The sequence below is a fragment of the Symsagittifera roscoffensis genome, chromosome 1, assembly GCF_963678635.1.
Source record: "Symsagittifera roscoffensis chromosome 1, txSymRosc1.1, whole genome shotgun sequence".
NCBI lineage: Eukaryota > Metazoa > Xenacoelomorpha > Acoela > Convolutidae > Symsagittifera > Symsagittifera roscoffensis.
This window is the reverse complement of record NC_087062.1, coordinates 43,954,781-43,980,213: the sequence shown is the minus strand read 5'-3', so window position 1 is coordinate 43,980,213 and position 25,433 is coordinate 43,954,781. Positions and strand designations below refer to the sequence as shown.

The 25,433-nt window shown below is 35.4% G+C and overlaps 1 protein-coding gene across 4 annotated transcripts in view; it reads left to right on the top strand.

The window, feature by feature from the left end:
* Window positions 1-22,408, top strand: part of LOC134844869 (uncharacterized) — a 75,670-nt gene extending 53,262 nt beyond the window's left edge. For 2 of the 4 annotated variants that reach the window (XM_063861690.1, XM_063861697.1), the window contains exons 5-8: window positions 10,024-10,136; window positions 11,233-11,327; window positions 20,403-20,520; window positions 21,877-22,408. In XM_063861690.1, the coding sequence (XP_063717760.1) occupies window positions 10,024-10,136; window positions 11,233-11,327; window positions 20,403-20,520; window positions 21,877-22,085 (535 nt within the window). In that variant the 3' untranslated portion in view covers window positions 22,086-22,408. Of the gene's footprint in view, window positions 1-10,023; window positions 10,137-11,232; window positions 11,328-13,336; window positions 13,387-15,288; window positions 15,405-20,402; window positions 20,521-21,876 lie in introns of those variants that run through there. The other 2 variants (XM_063861704.1, XM_063861711.1) reach the window with 2 other exon arrangements.
* The last annotated feature ends 3,025 nt before the right edge of the window (window positions 22,409-25,433 follow it).

Below are 25,433 nucleotides of genomic sequence, written 5' to 3'. Positions count from 1 at the left end.
AGAACGAAAAAATTTTAAAAGTAGCAAGTGGTGTTTTTGGATAACGTTTACTTCAGAACTATGTGAAATAATCAGTTAATCACATTCTGATAACGATAATTTGAAGATGCAATAATCGATCACCTGACGGGAAAATGTCTACAATTATCACACTAGCGTACTGACGCTAATAATGTTTGATTTAGAATAAAATATATTGCCATCACTGTAGATCGGTGCTATCAGGCTTAGTTTCAAATTTTGAACTAGTTTACTCGCCACCTAGAAAGTGTTTCTATAATCACATTCACATCGCATACGATGAAAAATGGATTTTAATATTAAAAATGTAATTATAATATTAATTACCCGAGAGATAAGCAGAAGGGTTTTGCACTCATGTGCTAGACTTTTTTCCCGTAAATAACTTTGTTCATAGGATTCATTTCATCTTCTGGACTCCTTCATCTTCTGATATGCTCAATTGGTGGAAATTCGAATTCAACTACAATAATTTAAGTAGTAATTAGGTAAAGCCTGTTTCAGGTTGTAGTTATTTTTTCAAAAAATTCTCATTTTTTTCGGGTTCAATCAGGGGCGGATCTAGGATTTTCTCGAGGGGGGGGCGGATTTTCAAAAATTTTTACCAATTTTTTTTTCAGGTCGATCAGATTGATTTTCCGAGCTCTGCCAAAGCGGTAAAAAGACCCTGTTTTGGCCAAATTTTCTGCGCCGCAGGGAATTTTTTGAAAAAACAGGACAAAAAAAGCCGTTTTTGGGCACTTTTTGGAAAATTTTGACAAAAAAACGCGTTTTTTTTTGCGCGCGCTCCCCCTCAAAATTAGTATATATTGGCGCCAAAGGCGCCTTTAGAAAAATTTTAGGGTCGATCGGCCAAAATTGGATTTCTTAAAAAGTACCAAAGGGGGGACCCTTTGGGTTGGCAGGGGTTCGAATCCCTGAGGGGGGGGGGGGGCGTCCGCCCCCGTCCCCCCTAAATCCGCCCCTGGGTTCAATATATTCTCATTTATTTTTCGTTTCTTTAAATATTTAAACAATTTCAGTTTATATGGTATCGGCTCATTCAACTTATAGTGCATAATTTCGAGGGCAAATATATTAGCATGCGATTATGTGTTTAGTTTGGAATGGTCGTCAAAGGATTTCTAAACTTATTACCCTTTGCAAGGAATTGCAATCGGGTACTAGACTTTTTTTCCGTAAATAATTCTGTTCACAGAATGGTCAAAGTTAGTAATGGTAAATTTAGGCTCAGTTCATAATTAATTCATATTTTTTGCGTCTCCGGCACAATTGGTGTGGAAGTAGCGGATACGCTTGGGACGGCAAATGTCTTGGGTTGGAATCTGACAGGGCCTGTTTTTCTTTTTCAAACGGGAAATATTCCGTTTCAAAAAAAATGTCGGCGTATTTTTTGTCTGCTTATGTTTTGTCGGCTTTTTGCCACATCCTAGAGTTATGTTTTTCACTGTACGCAAGTTCTATTTAGTTGCTTTTTAAATTTTGATTTTTTTCTGCATTTTTAATTGTACCATCCTTGACTTCGTACTATTTGTTTGTTTTTAACTGTTGTTTGTTTATAACTTTTTCTGCTGAAATTATTTTATCTTGTTTTGTATGGGCTTAGTGACCTGGTTTTTTGAGGTTTTAGGGAAAACGTATTTTTTTGCTCCGCTCTGGATTGCTCAAAATGTTCAAATTTTTCATAGAATTTATAGTTTTTCATGACAACAATTTTTTTTCGTGTTTTTTTGTTTATTTGTTCTTTTCCTTCTTGTTCTGCTTGATAGGTTTCGATCCTTTATAAATCGGCTTAAGTGCCTCATATTGCGTCTTATGAGATGCAAAAAAGTTTTGATGTGTGTGTGTGTGTTTTGAGGGTGAGGAGGACTAATTAACTGTTTATTATTCATAATTTTTTGAGATTCTTTCCGGCTTTTTTGTAATTTTTTTCCGGCTTAATAGGTTTCGGCTTATTTTAAATCGGCTTATTGATCTCATATTTATTCGTTTGACGGGCAAATAATGTTTTGGGTGTTTGTGTTTTGAGGGTGAAGGTGACTTAATAATTCATTTTGATAGATCTATTTTTTTCGACATATTTTTCATGACAAAATAAGAAAGCCACATGACTTAGCGGCTTTCTTATTTTGTATCGCAACTGGTGCAAAGCTCAGCTTCGCCTCTGTGTGAGTTTTTTATGACAACAGTTTCGCTTTCGGTGCAAATAGTTTTCGATCCAAAAACTGTTGCCGTTCGGTTATGAACTTCTTTCTATACAACCTTGAAGTTTTTGTAGCTGTAACTTTTTAGAATTTTTTCAACTTAATTTTTTTAACTTAATTTTCAAGGTAATTTCAACTTAATTTTTAGAAATTTTTTTAAGTTATTTTTCAAAGAAAATTTTATTGATTTTGATACGAAGGTATTGATAGGAAACAATTGATTTACCATTTAGAGCACTACGATCAGAATTTAAACTGATGAAAATGCTTTGATCCACATGATTTAATAGAGCAACGTTTTATTCTGTTATGTGAAGCTGTTTTTTGCAACTGGGCTTTTCAACCTAAAAAGGAGGAGGAGGAGGGGCATTAGTTAACTGGTAATCAGCTGCATATTTTAAGTATCATCAAAAGGCAATCAGGCTTAGTTTCAAATTTTGAACTAGTTTACTCGCCACCTAGAAAGTGTTTCTATAATCACATTCACATCGCATACGATGAAAAATGGATTTTAATATTAAAAATGTAATTATAATATTAATTACCCGAGAGATAAGCAGAAGGGTTTTGCACTCATGTGCTAGACTTTTTTCCCGTAAATAACTTTGTTCATAGGATTCATTTCATCTTCTGGACTCCTTCATCTTCTGATATGCTCAATTGGTGGAAATTCGAATTCAACTACAATAATTTAAGTAGTAATTAGGTAAAGCCTGTTTCAGGTTGTAGTTATTTTTTCAAAAAATTCTCATTTTTTTCGGGTTCAATCAGGGGCGGATCTAGGATTTTCTCGAGGGGGGGGCGGATTTTCAAAAATTTTTACCAATTTTTTTTTCAGGTCGATCAGATTGATTTTCCGAGCTCTGCCAAAGCGGTAAAAAGACCCTGTTTTGGCCAAATTTTCTGCGCCGCAGGGAATTTTTTGAAAAAACAGGACAAAAAAAGCCGTTTTTGGGCACTTTTTGGAAAATTTTGACAAAAAAACGCGTTTTTTTTTGCGCGCGCTCCCCCTCAAAATTAGTATATATTGGCGCCAAAGGCGCCTTTAGAAAAATTTTAGGGTCGATCGGCCAAAATTGGATTTCTTAAAAAGTACCAAAGGGGGGACCCTTTGGGTTGGCAGGGGTTCGAATCCCTGAGGGGGGGGGGGCGTCCGCCCCCGTCCCCCCTAAATCCGCCCCTGGGTTCAATATATTCTCATTTATTTTTCGTTTCTTTAAATATTTAAACAATTTCAGTTTATATGGTATCGGCTCATTCAACTTATAGTGCATAATTTCGAGGGCAAATATATTAGCATGCGATTATGTGTTTAGTTTGGAATGGTCGTCAAAGGATTTCTAAACTTATTACCCTTTGCAAGGAATTGCAATCGGGTACTAGACTTTTTTTCCGTAAATAATTCTGTTCACAGAATGGTCAAAGTTAGTAATGGTAAATTTAGGCTCAGTTCATAATTAATTCATATTTTTTGCGTCTCCGGCACAATTGGTGTGGAAGTAGCGGATACGCTTGGGACGGCAAATGTCTTGGGTTGGAATCTGACAGGGCCTGTTTTTCTTTTTCAAACGGGAAATATTCCGTTTCAAAAAAAATGTCGGCGTATTTTTTGTCTGCTTATGTTTTGTCGGCTTTTTGCCACATCCTAGAGTTATGTTTTTCACTGTACGCAAGTTCTATTTAGTTGCTTTTTAAATTTTGATTTTTTTCTGCATTTTTAATTGTACCATCCTTGACTTCGTACTATTTGTTTGTTTTTAACTGTTGTTTGTTTATAACTTTTTCTGCTGAAATTATTTTATCTTGTTTTGTATGGGCTTAGTGACCTGGTTTTTTGAGGTTTTAGGGAAAACGTATTTTTTTGCTCCGCTCTGGATTGCTCAAAATGTTCAAATTTTTCATAGAATTTATAGTTTTTCATGACAACAATTTTTTTTCGTGTTTTTTTGTTTATTTGTTCTTTTCCTTCTTGTTCTGCTTGATAGGTTTCGATCCTTTATAAATCGGCTTAAGTGCCTCATATTGCGTCTTATGAGATGCAAAAAAGTTTTGATGTGTGTGTGTGTGTGTTTTGAGGGTGAGGAGGACTAATTAACTGTTTATTATTCATAATTTTTTGAGATTCTTTCCGGCTTTTTTGTAATTTTTTTCCGGCTTAATAGGTTTCGGCTTATTTTAAATCGGCTTATTGATCTCATATTTATTCGTTTGACGGGCAAATAATGTTTTGGGTGTTTGTGTTTTGAGGGTGAAGGTGACTTAATAATTCATTTTGATAGATCTATTTTTTTCGACATATTTTTCATGACAAAATAAGAAAGCCACATGACTTAGCGGCTTTCTTATTTTGTATCGCAACTGGTGCAAAGCTCAGCTTCGCCTCTGTGTGAGTTTTTTATGACAACAGTTTCGCTTTCGGTGCAAATAGTTTTCGATCCAAAAACTGTTGCCGTTCGGTTATGAACTTCTTTCTATACAACCTTGAAGTTTTTGTAGCTGTAACTTTTTAGAATTTTTTCAACTTAATTTTTTTAACTTAATTTTCAAGGTAATTTCAACTTAATTTTTAGAAATTTTTTTAAGTTATTTTTCAAAGAAAATTTTATTGATTTTGATACGAAGGTATTGATAGGAAACAATTGATTTACCATTTAGAGCACTACGATCAGAATTTAAACTGATGAAAATGCTTTGATCCACATGATTTAATAGAGCAACGTTTTATTCTGTTATGTGAAGCTGTTTTTTGCAACTGGGCTTTTCAACCTAAAAAGGAGGAGGAGGAGGGGCATTAGTTAACTGGTAATCAGCTGCATATTTTAAGTATCATCAAAAGGCAATTATGTATTCATAGACATCGGTTATATCAAATCGAGTGCCCTTTCCTGTTCCGCTTCCTTGATTGCTCCTACCACCGTCCGCATTTCCTGAATGGGACCACTCATTGAGTCGTTTGACCGGAAACAGGCGGTCAAAACAAATATCAGACGTCTTTTATTATAACAACAACAACAACATGTGTTGCTAAGTGAAAAATAGCAGCACTTAAGAGGTTATTTTAAAAAAAACAAACCTGACTGATACTCTTAATCATCAGTGTATTTTCATCAGATGGCCTGATATTGAATTAAAATTGAGAGCATATTTTTTTGAGTCTTAAAGTCTTCAGCCTCAATACAAATGATTATGCCTCTCTCTCGGTTGTAGAAAAAGTCAAGGGAAATCTCTATCATTGACAAAGAGTTTTTAAACTGAAAAAGGATACTGTGTATGGTAATTGAATGAGTAGTTGTGTGCTTTGCAGTTCACCCTTCACTAATTGTTTCACTTGGAAAAGGAAATTTTATTGAAAGCTCAATACGTAGGAGTGACATACTTTGTTATTAGTCTAACCTCTTGATCGACCCGCCGTGATTTCATTATCCATTGAGGGAGAAAATCTAGGCGCCTGTGCCTTAATTGATGACAAAAGTAGCCTGAAGGTCATTCTTCTTTGAAGTTATAATTTATAACTGTCTGCCTGCCTACCAACGCGTGACATTTCTTGTGCTGAATAAATCATGAAGTAGATACCGTCCTATTCGTTCTTCATTCATAAAGCTACACTTGCAAATCGCACTAATCCGAAGATTTGGATATCCCAGTTTTGTGGGAGGGGATTGAAAAAAAGTCATTTACTCTGATGTAACTAAAGCTGCTATTGAAATATTCTGTAGCATATTCTATAAAATATGCGAATAGGAGGCGTTATCTTAAACAGCTAGTTGCACTAGGTGATCCAATATTAGAATTGCTTATGCACTCAACAAAATATAATTTTTAAGTTTATTGATTGTTCCAACTTTCGAAGAAAAAAAATTGTGCTCGAAAAAATTTCGAACAAGAAACGAACAAATTTCGATTTCTAACTGATTTCTAACTACAATTTTTTACGGAATTGTTTTATACAGTTTGGAAATCATTGATGTTCTGAGCACAAAATTTAAAAAAATGTTTTACCTGCGAAATTGTATGTCAAGTTAAGGGGTTTGGATTTGGCATAATTAATTGGCGCAAAATCTCATTTTCTATCAACTCGTGGTGAAAATCAGCGAACGAATCCGGCTCAGAAACCATCCCTAATTGAGGCAAGCAAATGGATTTAAATGTTCAGTTAACATTTTTTAAGAGTCGATGAACGTCTTGAAGACTTTTATATAGGTCGGATGATTTTTTGCTTTTATTTCAGAAAAGTATTCAAATTTACTTTCTAGTTCCGAAAGTGAATTTAAATTTACAGATTTTCCATCGATATAAAACGTTCACCTATTGACCCACTTTTTTTAAATTGGGTTATTTTTATCAAAACAAGTTTTACCATAAATTGTTCAAGAAGTTGAAAGAACATTTTTTGCTTTGAAATTTATTGTGAATTTTTTAGAAGTGATTTATTGCATAAATTTACTCGTGCAGTTAGCCAGGGTACTGCATTGAGTACTATTTTTTTGCCGCTGACACGTGACTTGCTTCATTAGTATATCAAAAACTACAGCTTCTAGTTTTACCTGTCTAGCGTGAAAATTACGTCGATGCTTGGTTCTGCTAAAGGCTGGGATCGATACCGGCCAGTTTTTTTTTTAGGAAAAGTCTTAAATGCTCTAACAATTAGAGACAGTGCAGACAAATATTAATGCTTTTATGAATGCCCCTAGTTTTATGTGCACTTTTTAAGTTCAATTCAAATCCACTTGCTAAAAGGTAGGCAAAATTCGCTCTCCAATTACAAAAGAGGAAATGGCGAAAAACGCATTTTTCCTGAAATTCAAAGAGTCTTAATGCCAGATTTTTTTCCTTACAACATCGAATTTGAAGTTCTAACTATCTGTTGGCTATGCTTCACAATTTGAGTTTTGTCAGAATAATTTAATTGTCAGAATAATGTTTGGCTGCTTTTTTTTTTGATTTTTTCCAAAGCGTGGACTCAACGTCTGTTTTCATTCACCGAGCTTGCAAGCATTGTGTTTTATTACGATCCATTTTCTAATCCATTTTGCTAAATTTTGGTAGTAAAACGTTTTGGCTCACTTTGTGTGTTTTTATTATTCACTTTTGCTGCATAGCCTTAGCATTTTATTCAGGGTTGGCTTGTTAATTAACACCATGTTAATTAACACTGTTTTTTAACGTTTTTTAACGTTAAAAAACATCGAGGTTTTAACTTTTTTAACATTTTATATTTAAACGAAGTAGTTTTTGCAATACAGCTCCAAAACATTTGCTCGGAATTGGCTTTTGTTTGTTTTCTCAGAAACGCCGAATTGATCACATGCACATCCAATCAAATAGTTGTTCGTTGCAAGCTGAGAATTATACTGCAACCAACTGAGAATTAAATGGCGGCTGAACAGCTGCATTCGGTTATGTGCATTTGTGCGTTCGGTTATGCCTATCAGTATCTTTTTATTAGCTTTTGCTCGATGCGTTTCATTGGTTGGCACTGTTTACCGATTTCATGCGTACCTGGTTGAGATGAAAGGTGGTTAGACGCATAATCTCCAGGTCCGCTATTCGATTCCGGCAGATGGCACTTTTTCGTTTTCTGCGTTTTTCGTTCAAAAATTGAAGTAATGAGTGTTTTTTTTTCAGATTTTCCTGTGGAGTAAAAAGTTTACCCATGGATCCAATTTTCTCAAAATAAAAATTCCAATCAAATTCAATTCATGAAACTTAAAGAACTTGTTCGTGATCTTTTTTCTCCGAGTTTCGAACGTTGAAAATTGTTCAAGTTTTTTCGATCAACTGTTTTTTTATTTACTGATTTTTATACCCTGTAACAACTATTGCCTTTTTCTTATTTGTGTTTGCGAAATGCAGCTTCGAGAAGATGTAAATTTTTACTATAATTGAAAGTTATTTCAATTTTCTGCTGTTATTGGTAAAATAACTTGCATTTTTTTCTGTTATACTTTTATTCTGCTCAATTTTTTCGGCTTATGTTAAATCGGCTTAACCGCCCTATGTTGTTTCATTCAAGAGGCTCTTATGATATTTATTATATAATTATAGGTTCTTGTGTGCTTCCTTGGAGTGGGAGCGTGTCAAAATTTTCGCGTTAAAACTTTGGGGGTTGGGGTTAGAGTGGCTTCGTCCTTTCCAGCGGTCGAAACAAATTTATGGGGAAATTTTAGAATAATTTTTGAAGATTTAATTACCGCTTAGTAAATGTGGTGCTTTGTTAGGAAGGGTAGGACAAATTTTGAAGCTCTAAGTTTTTAAACAATGGGAGGGAATTTTTTTGGGAAAAGAAGTTTTTCTAAAAGTAAAATTTTGTTTTCTGGTGAACGCGCGTCTACTCAAGCCAACTGTTGACGGAAGGCAAATTACGCTCTTCAATTACGCAAGCCGAATCGGCGCTGAATTGATTTAAGATTTGTAGGTTTCTCAGCGGAATAAAAAGATTTACCTATTCATCCAGTTTTCTCAATATGGGTGAATTTTTCTCAAAAATTGAATCAGATTTTGTGTTTGAAATTTCAAAATTTTAAGGGCCTATGTTTTTGCTCCGCCCATTGAAATAGGGGAGGAATTTTGGCTTCAGATATGTTTTAATTTTTTTGGTGCTCAGCCCGTCAAATCAGGTACTCCAAATAATCATTGGAATGGGTTGAGTGAATCGACCTTTTACTGGCACTTTTAGTTGCGAATAGAGCGACAATTTTTTGAAGTGTCGAGAAAAACCGTTTGTATTAAGTCTTTGTTTAATTTCAAAGGAGCAAACCGACCTAGTATGTCTTTTATAATTAATAGGCTCATAGTCGTCTGACTTATATGATTCAGTTTAGACCAGAAAAAAAACTTTTTAGCGCCTTCGTGCAAATTTTTCATCGAAAACAATTTAGCAAAAAAATTTAGGAACCTTTCACTTTTCGAGGAAAACTGGTTTCAAATAAACTCAATTTAGTATTTTTTCGATTGTTCCTAAATTCAAGGCTTTCTTGAGAACCTTTCATAAAACCACAAATAATACACAACACTATTCAGAAAAAAAAATGAGAAACTGTTTTTTTTGTGGTCGGAAATTTGTGCTACCTGTCGTTGTTTTCTTTATAATTCACACGTTTAGTTTTTCACATAGTTTTTTGTTTTAATTGACATTTTTTCACCTGTCTGTTGGTTATGTTCAATTAATTGTCTGTCGTTGTTTTCTTTATAATTCACACGTTTAGTTTTAACATAGTTTTAATTGACATTTTTCCAACTGTCTGTTGGTTATGTTCAATTAATTTGTTCAATAAAATGTAGAATTTTTGATGAAAAAACTTCATTTGCAATTTCATATAAAGTTAAAAACTTAGTGTCTTTACCGATTTGTAATTTTTTTACTGATTCGTTGTTTAGTGGCCATTTATTTGTGCTGTAAACAATGTGCGACTTCACTCGTTTCTGCTATTTCACTCGTTAGAAAAAAATATAATCGGTTTGCAAGATTTTATTACTGTTTTTTTTTTTATGATTCCATGAGCTTAAAACTAATGCGGAAAACAAGAAGTTACTGTTTAATTACATATCTAGTTATACAATTTCCTCGCGCTATGTTGAAACTTTGTTTGACAATAATTTAAGTAGCGATTTTAAAATCGTATGAAGTGAAAAAGACGTAATTCAAAGATAATAAAACTTCAGTTTTCTAAATCGTATGAAGTGAAAAAATAAAAACGTTGTTCAAATATATTGAAACAAACTCTCAGTTCGTAGGTGAGTAATTTTCCAATTTTTTTATGACTGTTTTTATTGCGTGATTTGTTTTGTTTGTGTGTAGACACTACTCGATGGTACCTGACCTGGTGAACATCCTGGTCAACTTCGCCCTCTACTCCCTCGCACTAGGCTACATCATGTTCCTCTACGCCCAAGTATTCAGTGAGGCACTTGGTTAGTGCTATCACATCATCCCTCATAAGCCATGCCATGCCTGTGTTTGTGTATTAAAGTTTTTCCAAGAGTAGAAAGCTTCTGGACATAAAAACAATATGATAGATAACAAAAAAATAGTTTTGTTTTGGAAACCATTCCTTTGAATACTGAGTAAAATGAGAGGTTAGCTGTTTCTCAAATTTTCAAGGCATCTAGGTCTTCAACTATGTTATATCGAAAATAAATAGAAACTTGGATTTATTCTGAGCTGGCTGGATGCAGCCTAATTTTTTATAAATCCTTAGACATGAAACATGACCCTAGAAGTTTTGCCGCTTTGAACCGAAGCAGCAAAGACACTTTGAACTGAAGTTTTGAAATTGGTTCACTAAATTAGTATAAAGCAAGTGCAATTGATAGGTTTTCTTCAGGCCGTTCGACTATCGACACCCATATTACCCCTTTATCAGTTCATTGACTTAATCTGTCCAAACTTTACTGTTTTTGTTTATCAATTTGTGGCGGAAATTCAATTATCTCCTCTGCTGTTTATACTTGCAGTCCAGTGTAATATTGGATCAAAGAAGTTAAGCTTGAAAGAATCACATAAATATTCACTGCATTGCCTTCTTAGTTGACTTTTATTTTCCTGTTTGATCGGTGCAGCTACAAAACCAGAAATCGATTTGGTAATCTTGATGCCGCAGTGGTAGCGCATTGGTCCGTAAAACGAAAAGAAGGATTTTGCGCCGAATACTAATAAGACGGCCTTTAAGTGATGGCCGGAAACCATTTTTGGCGATACGGTTTGATGTGAACCTGAATGTAAATACCATGCTAGCATCATTTGTCGTGACCGATAAGGGTTTCAACTCACACTACGAACAAAAGAAGTCCCATTTCGTAGATTAAGCGATATAAAAACGCATTTTTCATGTAAAGAGATTAATTTTCTGCTTCATGCGCTGTCGTTGTAGCTTGATTCATGTCTCATGAAACATCGATCATCAATCGCCAGTAATAGTCTGCCCTAATCAAAGTATGGTGTTTGATGTAGGTGCTCTTCTAATTGAGATGTAGTAATTGAGTAATAGTTATCCACTGGATCGTTTAGGTCGAATGCGGAGACGCCATTTCCCCCATGGTGAAAGACGGGCATCTTTGACCTCCGACTGCGCAATTGCGTGTATGGAGACTTACAAACAGGAGGTACGTGTTTTTAGAAGTATTTTACTTCGCGCAAAATGCTAAACAAATCTCTATAAAATGGTGTTTCTCAGATGATTACTCCCCACATCAAATAGATCACGTAAAATTTTTCGACCCTTCAAACCGTTTGTTGCCCCGTGTGAATTCTGATGGGCTTGAAATTTAACGGTGAGTAAAAAAAACATCCGTAAGTTGTCTCCGTAAGATCTGCTTGCTCTGGAAAATTCTGTTGTGTAGGCAGATATTATTCTGTGTGAAGAAGTGAAATTAATACACCTGGTGAAAGCTCAATAAATGTTAATCTCAGCTAGTTGATTATGTGTAAAAGAAGGAAATGGTTTTCTTTTATAAAGGCCTTGATGATTTTTCGTTTTTTTTATCAGAAAAAAAGTATGAAAAAGCTTGAATAACTACAGAAGTGCATTCATTAATTTTGCGATAAGCAAGGTTGTTGCATCCAGGTACTAAGTTTTTTTCCGGTAAACAACTTTTGTTCAAGAGGTTTTGCACGTGAAAATGTTACACGCGTTTCAGCTTGCTTTATAATGAATTCAAATTTAATAACTATCTGGCGTAGCGGTATCAGGTACACTTGAGACGACAAAGGCTTGTGTTGTGATTCGAATGCTGTCAGAACCGATTTATTTTTTTTTGAATTTGTTCCCGTTGCACGGACTCGTTTTTAAAATTCAACTTCCTTCTAAATTCTGAAGGCTATTAATAGAAATAATTGATTTACAAAATAATTGACAGAAATAATTGATTTACAAACAAATTTACAGAAATAATTGATTTAAATTTTTGTTGCGGTAAGTTTGTTGCATTTGAAAAATATATCTAATAAAAAAATACATATTTTAAAAAAATGTTTTTTTCTCTGAAAATTTTGGCTTTGTCGATTAAAGAGCACAGATTTTTCTTTTACGATGCAAATTTGGCGTTCAATTGTCTTCTTTAGTATGTTATTTTTGGAATACAAATATTCCAGACAAATTGATAAAGATATGGAAATGTTGCTAGTTCTAGGCCTTCTCGACACTCATATTTTCACAAACGCAAATTTTCCGACCAAGCAGCTTGCGTCTCATATTCTGTCTGCTAGATTGTGCTTATTTGTGTTCCATCGCAAGGTTTTCTGCTTCATAGTTGTCGACTTAATCGCTTTCGGATTAATGTTGATTTTTGTCGTGTTCCTGGTTTTTGGCCTAGTTACCGTCGGTGCAATTCATGTATTTTTCAATTATTTTTTTTGTACTGTCTCTTTCCGTTTTTTTGTTCAGCATAGATTTTATTTTGATTTCCGATTTTCTATATTTTGTCTGATTTTCTATATTTTGTCTGATTGTATATATTTTTTCAATTTAACGGTTTCAGCTCATGTTTTATGGCATTGTGGGTTATATTGCGTTGTTTCCGAGTAAAAAAAAAATTTCATCGACAAAATCATGAAATATTACACTTGAGAGAGCAAGTGTCTTAAATGAAATCGGGAACAAGACTTCCAGTGAACAACTTTTCTTACTTGTATTGACTTTTCTTTATCTTGATTTTTGATTGGACCTTCACAACCTCCAGGTTCCTTCCCACTGGTCTAGAGTTAACGCCGTCGCCCTTGTGCCCTAAGGTCTGGGGTGTGACTCTCGGCCGGACCTTGTTTTTTTCAGTGTATATGCAATTCAAAAAAAATCGGTAAAAAGTGAATTGTTAGACTTCCACTTTTCTGCTAAAGTTTTTTCAGCATAGTTGCCATATCACAAATCTTGTTTGCCCTGTAAACAACTTTCAATGCTAGCGCAAAATTTGTTTTTTGTAGGTTCAGGGAGGTTGAAGTTTTTTTAAGTCAATTGGTTTTTTAAGTCAATTGGTTTTAGCAAGTCTATATAAAAGTTACCATTTTATCTAGACCAGCAAAGTATAAGAATGGTTCAATCTCCCAGGATTGAAATGAAAAAATTAGCACACCATAATCCGCCATTAAGAAATAAACTAAACTTGGATTCATATTTCAGGCTGAAGAGGAAATCTGACTGCTTTTTGTAAATTTTGAGCTCAGCTGTGGCTTAAATTTAGTCTGTCTCTTATAGTTAGTAAACTCGTTCATTATGACAAGTGTAGAATTGAACATGACATAGGTACGGGTCGAACAAGGAAATTCACCCAAATTTAACACAGGGTCAGCCCGAACAAATTTCTTCTGTGGTGCGGATATGTTTCAACTAACTACAATCCAAAATTGCTTTATTGTCAAATTTTTTGTTGAAAGAGTATCAATCTGAGCGTTTTTTGGCTCGTTTCAGTTAAGCATCTCCCGAAATGATAAAAATTTAAAATGAAAGTTTTAATTAAAAGCTGAAGTGAATTGAACTTGAGCGAACTATTCTAATTCAAATTTGCATGGCTGAGTATTTCGATAAAATTCTCTACTTACAGAGCCATTTTTTGTTGGTTGGCTCTCGGCTATTCAGATTGCTATTCGGTAAGGCTCTTGTGTTGTTCTTTTTTTAATAAAATACTGTTAGAATATACTGAAATTATTATTCCAACTTTTGAAGAAAACGGAACTTTTATGCTTGGCGTCGTTTTTCTTCCGACTTTCGAAGAAAGTGAGGAATATATATGCGCAGGTTGTTTTTTTTTATTCAGACCCATTTTACAAAACTTCATTTTCCCTCGGGGGATCGAAGACCTATTTTTTTATTCAGACCCATTTTACCATTTTCCCTCGGGGGATCGATCTCTTGAACTTCATGAACACAGTTGGGTGTGCACACCACTATAGTAACCTGCCATGAGTCTGTCTTAAGTACTCATTTTTTACTTAACAAGTGACGAATTATCCCGCACAGGGGCGGATTTAGGGGGGGGGGGGTGGACGCCCCCCCCCCCCCTCAGGGATTCGACCCCCTGCCGACCCAAAGGGTCCCCCCTTTGATACTTTTTCAGAAATCCATTTTTGGCCGACCGACCCTAAAATTTTTCTAAAGGCGCCTTCGGCGCCAATATATACTAACTTTGAGGGGGAGCGCGCGCCAAAAAGCGCGATTTTTTTGTCAACATTTTTCAAAAAGTGCCCAAAAACGGCTTTTTTGACTGTTTTTTCAGAAATTTGCCTGCGGCGCAGAAAATTTAGCCAAAATGGGGGCAAAAAAGTGCTTTGGGAGAGCTCCAAAAATCAATTTGGTCGACCTAAAAAAAAAAAGGTCGTCAAAATTTTCGATTTTTTTTTGAAAATCCGCCCCCCCCCCTCGAGAAAATCCTAGATCCGCCCCTGATCCCGCACTTCAAAATATTGAGGCAGTTAATTGGTTTTTGATTCCATACAACGCTTAAAATTTAATTTTATTAGCTTTAAAAAATTTGCCAATTTTTATTTTAGCAAACACTATTCGAGACTCTAGTCGGAACATTCAGGCCTTCAGTCAGTTTTTTGGCGAGTTTTTGGCCCTCGATATATTAGTTTTTCACAACATGTTTTTGTGCCCCATTGAAGATATGGACTCCGTCAAATCAAATTCAAGAAGGTATCCAAAGTTTCGTAGTTTGAAAATTGCCGGTTTGGCCATGGTCTGGACTAATTTATGCTTGGCGAATTATCCCGCACAACAAAATCAATCCACATTGAATTGAGGCTGGCTAGTCGTTCGCAATTGCTTCTTATTTAGACCCATTTGGCAAAACTCTGTTCCCTCGGGGGATCGATTTCATGATCTGCATGGGCCCATTCGGGTGAGCACACCACTATATTAACCTGCCATGAGTCTGTCTAAAGTACTCGTTTTATACTTTACACGTGACGAATTGTTCGAGCTGGCCCTATGTTAATTTTTGAGTAACCTTGTTCGGCTCACACCTATGCCATGCTCATTTCTACACTTGTCATAATGAACGAGTTCAGTAAATATGAGAGAAGACTGAATTCCCATTTCCTATGTATAAGGACGGACGTGCTCAGTGCTTTCAGATTCCCAGCAGGAGACGTGGAAACACATAAGGCTTAACGACAACAGAACTGTAGATGCCTTAACGAATATAAATTTATAACTAGCGGCTCTGAAAATCTCTGTTCATGCATCAGGAGGGGAAAAACAGTCTTTGTTGACATTATCAATGTGGAACTTTTCAAATTGATAATTAAATAGATGATAATAAGTAAAATCTTTCAATTTTAAAACTTTCTTATCTTTAGTTGAAGAGCTCATGTTTTGACATACATTTGCAGATATCGTATTTACTTACAACATATCAAAGTAAATGGATTTGGCCGAGTTCACCCAGTGATCAGGTAATACTATTATAAATACTAGACTGCTCGTAAATCAGGGCAAACCGTTTAATGTTCCGACTTCCTCCTACTCCTTATTGAATAGTTTTGTGGGAGAAGAAAATGTTGAGAAATTGTAAGCTTTGGACAATATCAAAGATCAGAAGTGTAAACATTTGAGTCGTGAGAACTAAATACGAACGTTTTGCTAGCCTCAATTCAATGTGAATTGATTATGTTGGGCGGGATAATTCGCCACGCATAATTAATTCGCGATACGTTTTCAGGATTTTGAATAATAAGTTCCAGAGCATGGCCAAATCAGCAATTTTCAAAGACCTATTTTGCAAAACTCTGTTTCCTCGAGGCATCGATCTCTTGATCTGCATGGGCCCAATTGGGTGTGCACACCACTATAGTAACCTGCTACGAATCTGTCTAAAGTTTTCGTTTTTACTTATGAAGTGACGAATGATCTCGTACTTTAAAATGGTTTCAAATTGAATTGAGGCAGTTAATTGGGTTTATTAATTCTATACACGACTCAAGTCTTAACGCTGAAAATTGAACCTATCAGCCTAAAAAGTTTTGCCAATCATTAACTTACCGAAAATTTCCCAGACCAATTCAAGAGCAGTCGGAACATTCAGGCCTTTGCCTTGATACGAGCAGTCTGTTTTTAAGTCATTTTTAGAAATCGAAATCATAGTTTTCAATAGTGTTGCAAAGTTTTGGGAGTTTGAAATTTTTCTGCGCATTTTGAAGATAACCAAAATCTTGAAAGAGTATCGCGAATTATTTATGCGTGGCGAATTATCTCGCACGACAATCAATCCAAATTGAATTAAGGCTAGCTAGTCTTTCGTTTGAAGTTCTTACGACTCAACTGTTCACACTTGTGATCTTTGCTATTGTCCAAAGCTCACAGTTTTTCAATATTTTCTCCTACAAAACTATTCGATAAGGAGTAAGAGGCAGTCGGAACATCCAGGGCTTTGCCCTGATGTGCGCGCAGTCTTATCTTTTTAATAGTAGCACCCGATCTATGGGTGGACTCAATCGAAGTGATTTACTTTAATATGCAGTAAATAAACCATCTGCAAATATTTTACTTAACATGAACTCTTCAAAGATATTACAGCATATTATGATGGTTTTCGTTACAATTGAGATCAACTAAACTGAAGGCTATATTTTGTTTTCCTTCTTTATGCACTAATAGAGATTTTCATAGCCGCTAGGTCTATGTTGTCAACATATATCGCTTAAAGCATCTACCTTTCTGTTGTAGATAGCCTTTTGTAATTCCATTATCTATGAACATCAGAATTAACGTATTGAGATTGCTGACTTGGTAAGGACTTAGCCTTAAAGTAATCATTTGTTAAGAGACTCAAGCTGTTAATAAGAGCACAGTGGCTTGCGAAATTTTTTTTTTATTTAGACCAAGTTAACATCGCCTCAAGTCGCTTGGTGGAAGGATGTTAACTTGGTGTGCGAAGTTGACAATTTTCGGACCAAGTTAACATCCCCCAAAGCCGTTGGGGGAGGGGGGGGGGGAGTACCTACATATTGCATCGAGAATATTTGTGAACAAATCGAGACATGCAGTGTCGAGATATGAAAAAAATCGAGATGCAATTTAAACTGTTGCTCATCTGGTATGAAACACTTGTGAGAAGCTCGAACACAATGTTCGCATTTGAAAAAACTTTCGCGCTTACTTTTGATTGATTGTTCTCACACTGGGGACCGGGGACCGATCGTTTAGCAGACCAATATTTTGGCATCAAAAGTGAAAATGAGTCTTTTAGCAGACCAGCAAAATAAACTGATGCATGATTGGAGGGTTAGGAAATCAGACAAGCAAATCAGACTCCAATAAAACGGAATATAGACGTTAAATAACGAGCATTTTGGACCAAAAGCAAAGAAACTAATAAATTTTGTTGCTTGAAACAAACTTTCAACAACACAAAAAGAATTTATAGTCTTTCTGCATATCAAAATATTTATTATAAATAGTTTGAAAACGTTAATCCAAATATTATTAAACATTTCTGAAATGCATAAATCTATCAATTGCGACATGTTAAAAATTGATTCGCATTTAAGAAAGCTCGAACTAAAGTTAATTATAGTCAGCGAAAGTTAATTGCAGTCAGTTACAAATTTCACTTGGGAACAATACAATTTCGTCTAAATTCCCATATTTGTAGTTTTGCATTGACGTCTAAATTCATTTTCATGGTCACGTCTAATTTGCTTTTCGTCCAATTTCCTAGGCCCCGCATGATTGATTGACAGACTCAAAAAGACGCTCAGCCTTGGGTCAAGCTTCTTCAATTTAGACACTTAACTCATGATTTGTGAACAAAACTCAACTTTAAAAACACTTGTCAAATTAATGGCAAGACAAGGATTTACGCGCATAATAACACTCGTGCCGAATAGAAGCGCAGCGGAGCAGGCGGTCGCTAATTGCTAACGCTGCGTTTGGAATTAGCTTTCTGACTTGGTAATTGTTTTGAGTCTGCTAAAAGATTGTTCTGCTAAAAAACCGGTCTTTTTATTTGAAAACTAGTGCAATATTTGAATATTTGTGCAATATTTGAAGCACTCGTGCATTTTTTAAATATTGCTCTAGTGTTTACACAAGCAAAACTTGTGTGATTTTACGAACTCACTTTTTTCCAACCTAAGTCGCAAATATTAGTGCTCTTTTTGAAAGTGCTCTTTTATTGCAGTATAAGCATAAGATCAATAACCAGTGATTAAGTACAGCAAATGCTAAGGATATTAACACACACTATTGTATTAGAAATAGCAATTTAGCTTCCAGGTGTTATGGTTCTGTAGCGTAGAGGTAGACAAGGAGACCAGCAGCAAAATACGATGGTTCGAACCTCAGCAGGGTCGCACGTTTTTAATGAACTTTTTCGTATCCTAGTTAAAATGCGTCCGCTCTATAAATTGAGGCATGTTAGATGATAAATTTCTTTTCAAATTGACTGGTACTGCTAATGCGTCATAATTGGCTTGCCTCACTGAGCAATTATGTAGACTCATAATTGGCGTGAGTCACTTAAGAAATTTTGTAGACTCAGTAGCGTTGTCGGTCAAATTTTTGCTTGTGTATGCGAAGTGCAACTTCGCTTCTGGGTTGATATATTGCACTTGTTTTTCGGATATTGCACTACTGATTCAAATGTTGCACTAATATTTCAAATATGGCACGGAAACGTACTGAACACTTGTTTTAATTTCTCAAAAAACTGGATTTTCAACTGCATTTTCCAAGTTGAGCTCAAATTACGTTTCCCATTAAGACTAGTGAAAATGGCGATAACATATGGAGCTCAAATGAAGCTCTTGTTTCAAAGGCAGGTTTCATGTTCCACCGAAATGACAATTACCATTTGATGCGGTTTTCTCGAATTGGGTTTGTTAAAAAGAATCTATCGTGTATGTGTTGAAATTAAAAGACCTAGGTGGGATTCATTTTATTCTTTCGGCTTTTTCTCCTTGGATATCTTTAACTATCACCCCCTCCCCTCGGGTACCTAGTAACGAATCTCCCCCTCCCAAAAAGAAGTAAAACAACGATTAAGCATATGAGAATTTTGTACCTAGTAGCGAATCCACTTCTTTGAAAAAGGGGGAAATTTGCACTTAGTAACGAATCCACCTCGTTGAAAAAGGGGGAAATAGTAAAAGAGATTATTTTCCCCACCTCACAAAAGCATCAATTTTATGGTGTAATGAGAGGTTCTTGAAGGTTGGGTATGAAGACCAAATATGTTAATCATAGCCTAATTAGTCAGCATGCCAATTTTTGTAACAATAGGACAATGTGAACAGAGAAAATAATTAAAAAGTCGCAGATGGGTGGGGAAGGAAAAGAGCCATTTTCTCAACTGCGAAAATTGAAAAAATCATTCTTTAAACTACGTCAGTAGCATTTTCAGCTCTTTTCCACTTCCTTGCCCACAGTTCAATTTCAATTTTAAAAACTATTTCAATTTTGTAAAGTTGAAAAGAAATTGTTCACGGTGACTAAAATAATTATTTTGAGTAGATTTGTTCTTCTTACTTAACATTGTAGCATGATGCTTTTAGCCGTGAAACATGTATGGCAACTATGAAAATAAAAATTGTTGAAGTCGGGGGTAAAGAGTCACATTTTGTACTACTTGTTTGTGTTTTTGTGCTAATAATGGTAGAAACATCCGATCAGTGAAATAAATTAGGCCAAAGTGTGAATTGTTTTAAATTGCAGAGATGAAAAAATAGGTCAAAATTCAGAGTTCTACGGTTCCTATGAAAAAGGGCTTTGTTACCGAGTTTAAAATTGTCCTCGGCGAGTTTGTACAACCAAAAATCAAATTCAAGGAGCTCGCGACGTCGGGAAATGCACCTTAATAGCCGTTTTTGGACTTTTGGTTCTGACTTTCCACGAAAATGACGGAATATTTGTCCAGTGGTGGTTTTTCTCCAGACCAATTTCGGCTTTTTAACCAATCATTTTTGAAGCTTTTTATGTCAGTGGAAAGCTATGCTGCCTAGAGCTCAAATTACAATGATGTTTCACCTGCGACTAAATTTTTTGAAATTGGTGGGAGGGGGGTTGAGTTATGTCAATTTGGCCTAAGCGATATAATTAACGCGCGATATGTTTCGCCCTATTAACGCGTGAGTGGCGAATTAAATAATTCCAAATTGATTGAGGCAAACATTTGGGTCTTAACAAAACGTTATCAGACGAGAAATGTATAACTTCTGTTTTGTAAATTAAAACTGGGGTTGTTGCTTAGATGCGTTTGATCCGTGGCTTCGTAGTGCTGGTGGTGGCTGCTCTGATGACTGCATGTATCCGCAACAGCTACTACCTCGTCTGCTTCATCATTGGCTGTGACGACTCCTGCTCATCGGGTACATAACATACACAACACAATGCCTAGCACTCTCCTCAGTCGACATGCACATTTGAGAGAACTACACTTGACATCTTAATGAATTGAGATATTATTAATAGTAATGAAAGTAGTGATTAAGAGTAATGAATTAAGAGTAAGAGTTTTCTAATATTGGTCTTGCTGATTTTTTTTGTTTTTTTTCAGGAATGTCTTAAAAAGTTGATGCACTTGGGTATATATGCTTTTTTTTGTGTTCAATTGAAATTCATCTGCTGAAAGTGACGTAAAAAGCACTCTCCAATGCGAACGTGCAAATGGCGCAAAAATTCGTGAACGATTTCTAGTTTCAAAAATGGAATTTAATTTTTAGATTTTCAGCGGAATAAAAACTTTATCTGTTGATCCAGTTTTCTCGAGTTGGGTTAATGTTCTCAAAAAAGCGCCAGTCATAAATCGTTCTAGAAATTCGAAGAGTTTATAGGGGATCTATTTTTTTCTTTGAACTAAGTCAGTTTTTTTTTATTGTTTAATTGCGTTCATTACTCTTTTCCGATCTTCGATTGGCTATGTTTATGTTTTTTTACTCGTATTCCCATAGAAGGCTCGGTTAAATTTGTTCAGTATTTTAAAGAAACGGGCCGACGCTGGCGGTTTCTTAAGATAATAGATAATTTCGGTCGCTATAGAAACAACGGTGAAGGAATATTTACATCCTCATTAATGCGAAATCTTGTGAACAAATGTAATCCACGCTGTATAAAAAATGTAAGAAAAAATAGTCCACAAATTTTTGCGAACTACTGTTATCAGTGACCAGTGAAATTTTTCTTTATCTCAACTGAAGTTGACATTCACCGAACGTTTTGTGCAACCATTTGATCAAGACAAGCTCTAAACTGGTTGTATAAGTGGAATCTGAGAGTTCATTTTTTTGATTGATCGACATTTCCGCCATCTCTGACACTTATGACTGCAATAAAGCACGCAAAAAAATCGAAAGTGTGATGAAGTTTGAACTATATGAACTACCAACAAAGAGTAGACTTGAAATGAATTGTTTCAAATTGCACCGAAAACAATGCGCAGACGAAAAATCATTTAGGTTGATTCAAAATCCTTATAGTGTGATTTAAAATAGGAAGCAGGGCCTGATCATAAACTTAAAGTTGATTTAAATTGAGAGCTCTGGCTAAGTTCGAACTGTGTTAGAAAAGAGTTTGACCAAATGAGACAAAAATTTTTCTCCTAGCATTGTAACAAAAAGTGTCTTGAATGATTTAAAGGTTCGCAGGGGTTGCCGTTAGGACAGATCGTAGCTGTTTGTTTGCCATGATCTGGAGCAATGATATTTATCGGAATTTTGTATGTGTAGGCGGCAGATGGCGTGATACAGTGTTCAGCACATTCACAGGCTGCAGTCTCCTGCTAGTCACCTGCTTCACCCCCTACGCGTACTTCTATCGCAATCCACTCTTTCAGAAGGCATTCTACGATCTACTTCGCGACAAAGTCTGCAGACGGGGCAACAGGGCCAGCAGACCCCCGTCCACTAAAGCGATAGAGCTGCTGGCCAAAGCATGAGTCATATCTGATCGGAGTGTGGTGATTTTAGAGGAAGTCATTCGGGGAACTATCAATTTGATGTCATAATTCTTCTATTTGATGCAGTTTTAGATGTTCAGTTTTCGATGTTTTAATGTAAAGATTTTCCCTCTGTCTCATTGTAATAGTTCTAAAATCTTTTCCTGTTTCAGTTTTCAGCATTAAAATGTATGGGTTTGTCTTGTCGATTGATAGCAATGTTGCCGCTCTGCATTGGTTAAGTGTTTTGACCAAATTTTTAAATTTCTCTTGAGACTTGTTTCACAATTTTTGTTCGAAGAAAGTGCGGAATATCTATGCTCGGCGTGTTTTTTTATTCAGTCAATTTTCGACTTGTTAACCAAGCGTTTTTGACAGAGTTTTTCTATACCATCTGAAATATATTGTTGTCCTGAGCTCAAATTTAAAAAGATATTTTACCTGTGATTATTTTACGTCAGGTTTCGAGGATTTGAAAATTGCTGATTTGCGATACTTATTGTGCGATGTTTTGCCTTCTTATAACGCCTAAGAGGCACATTAATGCGTTCCAAATTTAATTGAGGTCATAAATTTAATTTGATTTTTTTTTGAAGATTTCATCCGTTTTTTAAAACCGACACTTCTCCATAGATTTTATAATGCATTCGGAACATTCAGGGTTTCGCCCTGATACGATCAGTCTTGTTTCTTTTTCCATGCAAAATCAGGTATTCAAATTATTATCGAACTGAGTTGAGTGATGTATCATATTAAAGCTCTTTCAATCGCCATTTGAACAATACGTGTCGAGAAAAACCGATTTGAAGTTCTTGATTTAAGTCCAATTCGGAACGAATAAAGCGAGCGAGTAGGTATAAAATAGGCTTTTAATAGACACACAATTCAAGTTAAGTCGAGCAAACTTAGCTTTTCTCTGGTAAAATTAGTTGTCTCTGAAATTTCAAAAAACAAATAGATCATCCCTTGTTTTGTATCCCTTTGTTTTAAGGTTATTGCTTGGTTTTTTTGAAGGCTTGAATGTCAGCAATAAGACTGTGAAGGAATAAAACTATCAAATTTTTCATCGGAAAAGTTATCCAGCCTAAAGTTTTTTCGTTTTTTTTTTCAGGTTAAATAAGCTGCTAAAATATTCGATTGCTTTTTTTCTTGGCTCAAAACGATTTGATATCTGAACAAGAAAATGCCATTTTTGGGCAAACAAAAACAATTGTTTCGATTAGTAGAAGATTTTTTTTTGTTTTTCCTCTATGAATTAAATTGTTTTTTCTTGTGAAATTGATATTTGTCTAATTCAGTTTTTAGAATTTTAAGTGCATCAGTGAAAATTGAAAAGCATAGGACATAATTTCAAACTTTATGCTAAAAATAATAATGTTTTCTTGGGGAAAATGTTTTCCTCATGTTACGACCACCAAAATTGGGTTTGTTTTTCGCCAAGCAAATCCAGGTTTCATAAATAAACGCGTGACATGGAGGCGAATGATATCATATTACGGCGCTTTTACTACGTAAATTTACTGGATACCAAGCGAAAACGGATTCTTTTTCAAATACCTTTTCGAAAATTTTATTTTTGTCCCTCGAAACATCAATAGCACGGCGTCCATTTCATTATATGTTTATACATTAAAACTTTTATGATAAATAGGCCATGATTTTGAAGCTAGCACTTCTCACATACAACCAAAAAATCTGAATTTTTCAAATGGATTTTGCAATTTTATGTGTCATTGAAAAATTCTGTAGTACATGCTCTGAAACATTATATTTTTTATCTTAAAAAAAATTGATCCATGAAAAGTTCGTCGTTTTGAAATGGCTTTTAGTTAAAATTGTGAAATCAGTGAAATAACGTTGAAATTGCAAGCGAATTTTCAAAATTGCGTCCACCTGTCAAAAGAGCAAACCAAAACGGTTGCGCTCTTTCAGAGCTCAGTTTTTAATAACTTTAAGCGCCTAACACTTCAGCAGCAATCTGACATGCAATTTTTTAATGGAAAGATAACATATAAAACGCCGAGAAAAAGGCAAACGCAAAGCTTCAAAGAACTGTTTCTAATAAATTTCAGATTGAAGGTCAAATTTATTTCAAAAATTTAAGACGTCCGATAATTTTGTTAAAAGCTATAAGTTTTTGGTGGCACTTATTTTTAATAGTTTGTCAGATATAGTTGAAACTTTTTTAATTGAGTGTTTTTATTAAGGGTACAAGAACGCAATCATTTTCATTTATATAGGTCGTGATAATTTTTTTGTTTTTCAGGAAAAGTCATAAATTTTGGGGTTTTTTCCACTATAACCCCCCTAACCCCTAGTCTTGTAACGAAATAATTATACCCCCGCAAACATCAAGTTTTGAATTTTAGTAGTCCTTAATTAACGAGGGGGGCTATCATGGTAAGACCCTAAAAGTTTCCTGCTCAAAATTGATTTTTCGCGGTTTGGCTTGTAAGTTTGTTTCGTTTTCTCTGTTTAACATTTATTGATTCTTTCTTCGAAATTTGAAAATGTTAAAAATTTTCATTCATTTTTTTTGGCTCCCTTGAGTTCTTTTACACTTTTCAAACTCTCTGTTGCATATGTTCAAATTTGTTAGATCGTTTTAAACCTTTTCAATTTTCTTGACAGTTTGTGAGCTTGGAGTTGCTAGCTTTTTTGTGACGATTATTAAAGCAGTTCTTGAATAAGTGCTGTTGACATTTGAGGAGCATTTATTTCAGGTGAAAATGGTAGGAGTGTTGAATTGTGCCACCTGCGGAACCTCCGACCCAAAACACCTGTTCACATGCAAGAACTGTCCATGTGCCTTTGAGTACGAAGAGCGAGTCGGGAACAACCTCGGAATTAAGTTCGATGACGAAGAACACAGAGTTTCCTTGAACATTTTTGTCTGCAGCAGGGAGTGTCAGAAGGAATTCTGGGATCAACACAAAAAAGAGCATAAATTTAAACGTGAAGCTGAGGCGCCAAGTTTTGTGAAAATTGTGGAGAAAGAACCCCAGTGGTTCGTTGACGTTTACAGGCTCCGATTGGATGATGATTATGCTTTCGGTGACTGGAACTTGCACGGAATGTACGATGCCGAATCCTTATTTGGAAAAGAACATGGACTTGAAAAGGCTATATTCATTATTAAAGATTTTATTGTGTTTGTTTTGCTTGCCGTTCACAGAGGAGAGATCACCGCGCAACCGGATGATGTGAAGTTTTGGGAGGGGTTGCAAGTTGCAGCAGAGGAATCGCTTCAATATGCCTTCGAGGAATGCGATTGCGAGAAAACATGGGGACCACGCGCTGCTCTGATTATGAGAGCGAGTGCTGATAAAATCTACGGTATATCGGCAT